General features: G+C 35.6%; 1 protein-coding gene across 1 annotated transcript in view; it reads right to left on the minus strand.

Moving 5' to 3' along the window:
* Window positions 1–1,395: 1,395 nt before the first annotated feature.
* Window positions 1,396–1,835, minus strand: part of LOC119590569 (TLD domain-containing protein 2-like) — a 13,069-nt gene continuing 12,629 nt past the window's right edge. Inside the window, exon 5 of the mRNA XM_037939237.1 lies at window positions 1,396–1,832. Coding sequence (XP_037795165.1) covers window positions 1,697–1,832 — 136 coding nt within the window. The 3' untranslated portion in view covers window positions 1,396–1,696. The remainder of the gene's footprint in view (window positions 1,833–1,835) is intronic.

Raw genomic sequence — 1,835 nt, forward strand, 5'->3', positions numbered from 1 at the left:
CAAGGGCCATAGTCCAGAGCTACTCTGCCCTGGCTTTCAGGGGAAAAGTTATGAAGAAATGTCAAGTGTACACCACAATCTGTTGTCCAAATATTCTTGTCTGCTAACTCCTACTGGACCACCAACACCCTACATTCTCAACTACAGCCCTCAGTGTCATTATAAATGTATTAACCAGGTGATTACATTAGCTTCATCAGCATCCAACTCAGGAACAAAGAAATAATCTGAGGTTTTATTTCTGCAGGATTAACAGTAAAAATGATAGATTTTCACTGCATCAATCATTTCAGATTACTGCTGTCCTTGAATTAATGTGCTCTTAAATAATGGGAGACATCTCCTCTTACCACACTGAATGGAGAAAATGATAGGAGAAAACCACCCAAGATTTCATAATTTTTATCTTATGCATCCAGGAGCATTTGAGTATAACTGCATATACACACAAAATCACCATGCACACATACATTTACTGATTGCATTACTGGTCGATTACTGAGTGCAAGTTGTTGGTAATCCAAGATGACAAGGCATCATATGTTATTGTATCAGCTGGTAAAGATGAACCATCAACATAGGGATTCTAGAAGGCTGTACCTTCCTAACACCTGCCTTTGTAAAGCACTATCTAAGGCTTAAATTAGCTGGCACCATCACACCACAGGCATGTGGTCCAAAAACAGTTCATAATCAGCATCAAAGTTTAACTCCCAAAATTTCCAGAGAGGGTATCTTCATGGATACCCTCTGTACTGGAACATTCCCAATCTTTATTATTGTGTATTTTTTATGTGAATTAACCCAAAGAGAAAATAAATAACCAATAATTTTAAGATGAGTAATCATAAATGATACTCAGAGGGTTAAAAAATCAATACAATAATTGGGAGTTTGGTTTGTGGACCTACCATATCAATCACTAAACATCAAAAAACTAATTTCACTGTAGCAGCCACTTCTAACACTATCAAAAATACTATTGAGTATATTTATGCTTCCTTCAATTTTATTCGGAGTGCACTGCTTTCTTTCGATGTAAAAAGATATAAAATTCTAAATGAATATACTTTCCCATGCAAAACACAAAACAAAATACCGATTTTTTAAGTTGTCCTTAAAAAATCTCCATAAGATGCTTGAATAATACGAGATTCTCAATAAGGATATTGTAAAATACTAGAACTCCATAAATAAAAAAATGTACATAATATTCAAATGTTTCCTCTTACTCAATGAATTTAAAAATACACATAAAAATAGTACAACAGAGGCAAATTGATGTAAACTATTTAAAACAATAAAACTAATATGTACAATACCAATCAAAAATTACAAGTATGGAATGATATATGGATCCATCCAAAGCAAAATAAAGGCAAGGAAAACAAAATCCAAGAATCTTCAATCTAATGAGGGCAACTCAAAAGTACATACAAAAGAGAAATAAAGGACTTTTTCACAATTTCCACTCTGTGATTACTCATTTCCCTTTGGTCAAAATACATTTAACAGGGATTTCAACCTCTCCAGACACTAAGTGAAGAGCCACAATGCAATCCCCACCTAAAGGTAAGGCTTTGCCAACACACGAGGGATGGCCTCACACTAATCTTGCTGCACGGATGCCATGAGAGGCAATATCAGGCAAGTGATTTCACATCATTAAAAACCCATCAAACATCTCTTTCCTTCCTCACTCAAAGCACCAACATTCAACTGTCTTGATAATGAAGTCTTCAGTGTCTGTGAGCTGAGGATTATCAAAAGTCTTACAAGGCTGGGTCCTTCCCTGGTACAGGTCACCATCTAACCACAGCCCAAAGTTACCACTG

This window comes from Penaeus monodon, chromosome 27 (genome assembly GCF_015228065.2).
Source record: "Penaeus monodon isolate SGIC_2016 chromosome 27, NSTDA_Pmon_1, whole genome shotgun sequence".
Lineage (NCBI taxonomy): Eukaryota > Metazoa > Arthropoda > Malacostraca > Decapoda > Penaeidae > Penaeus > Penaeus monodon.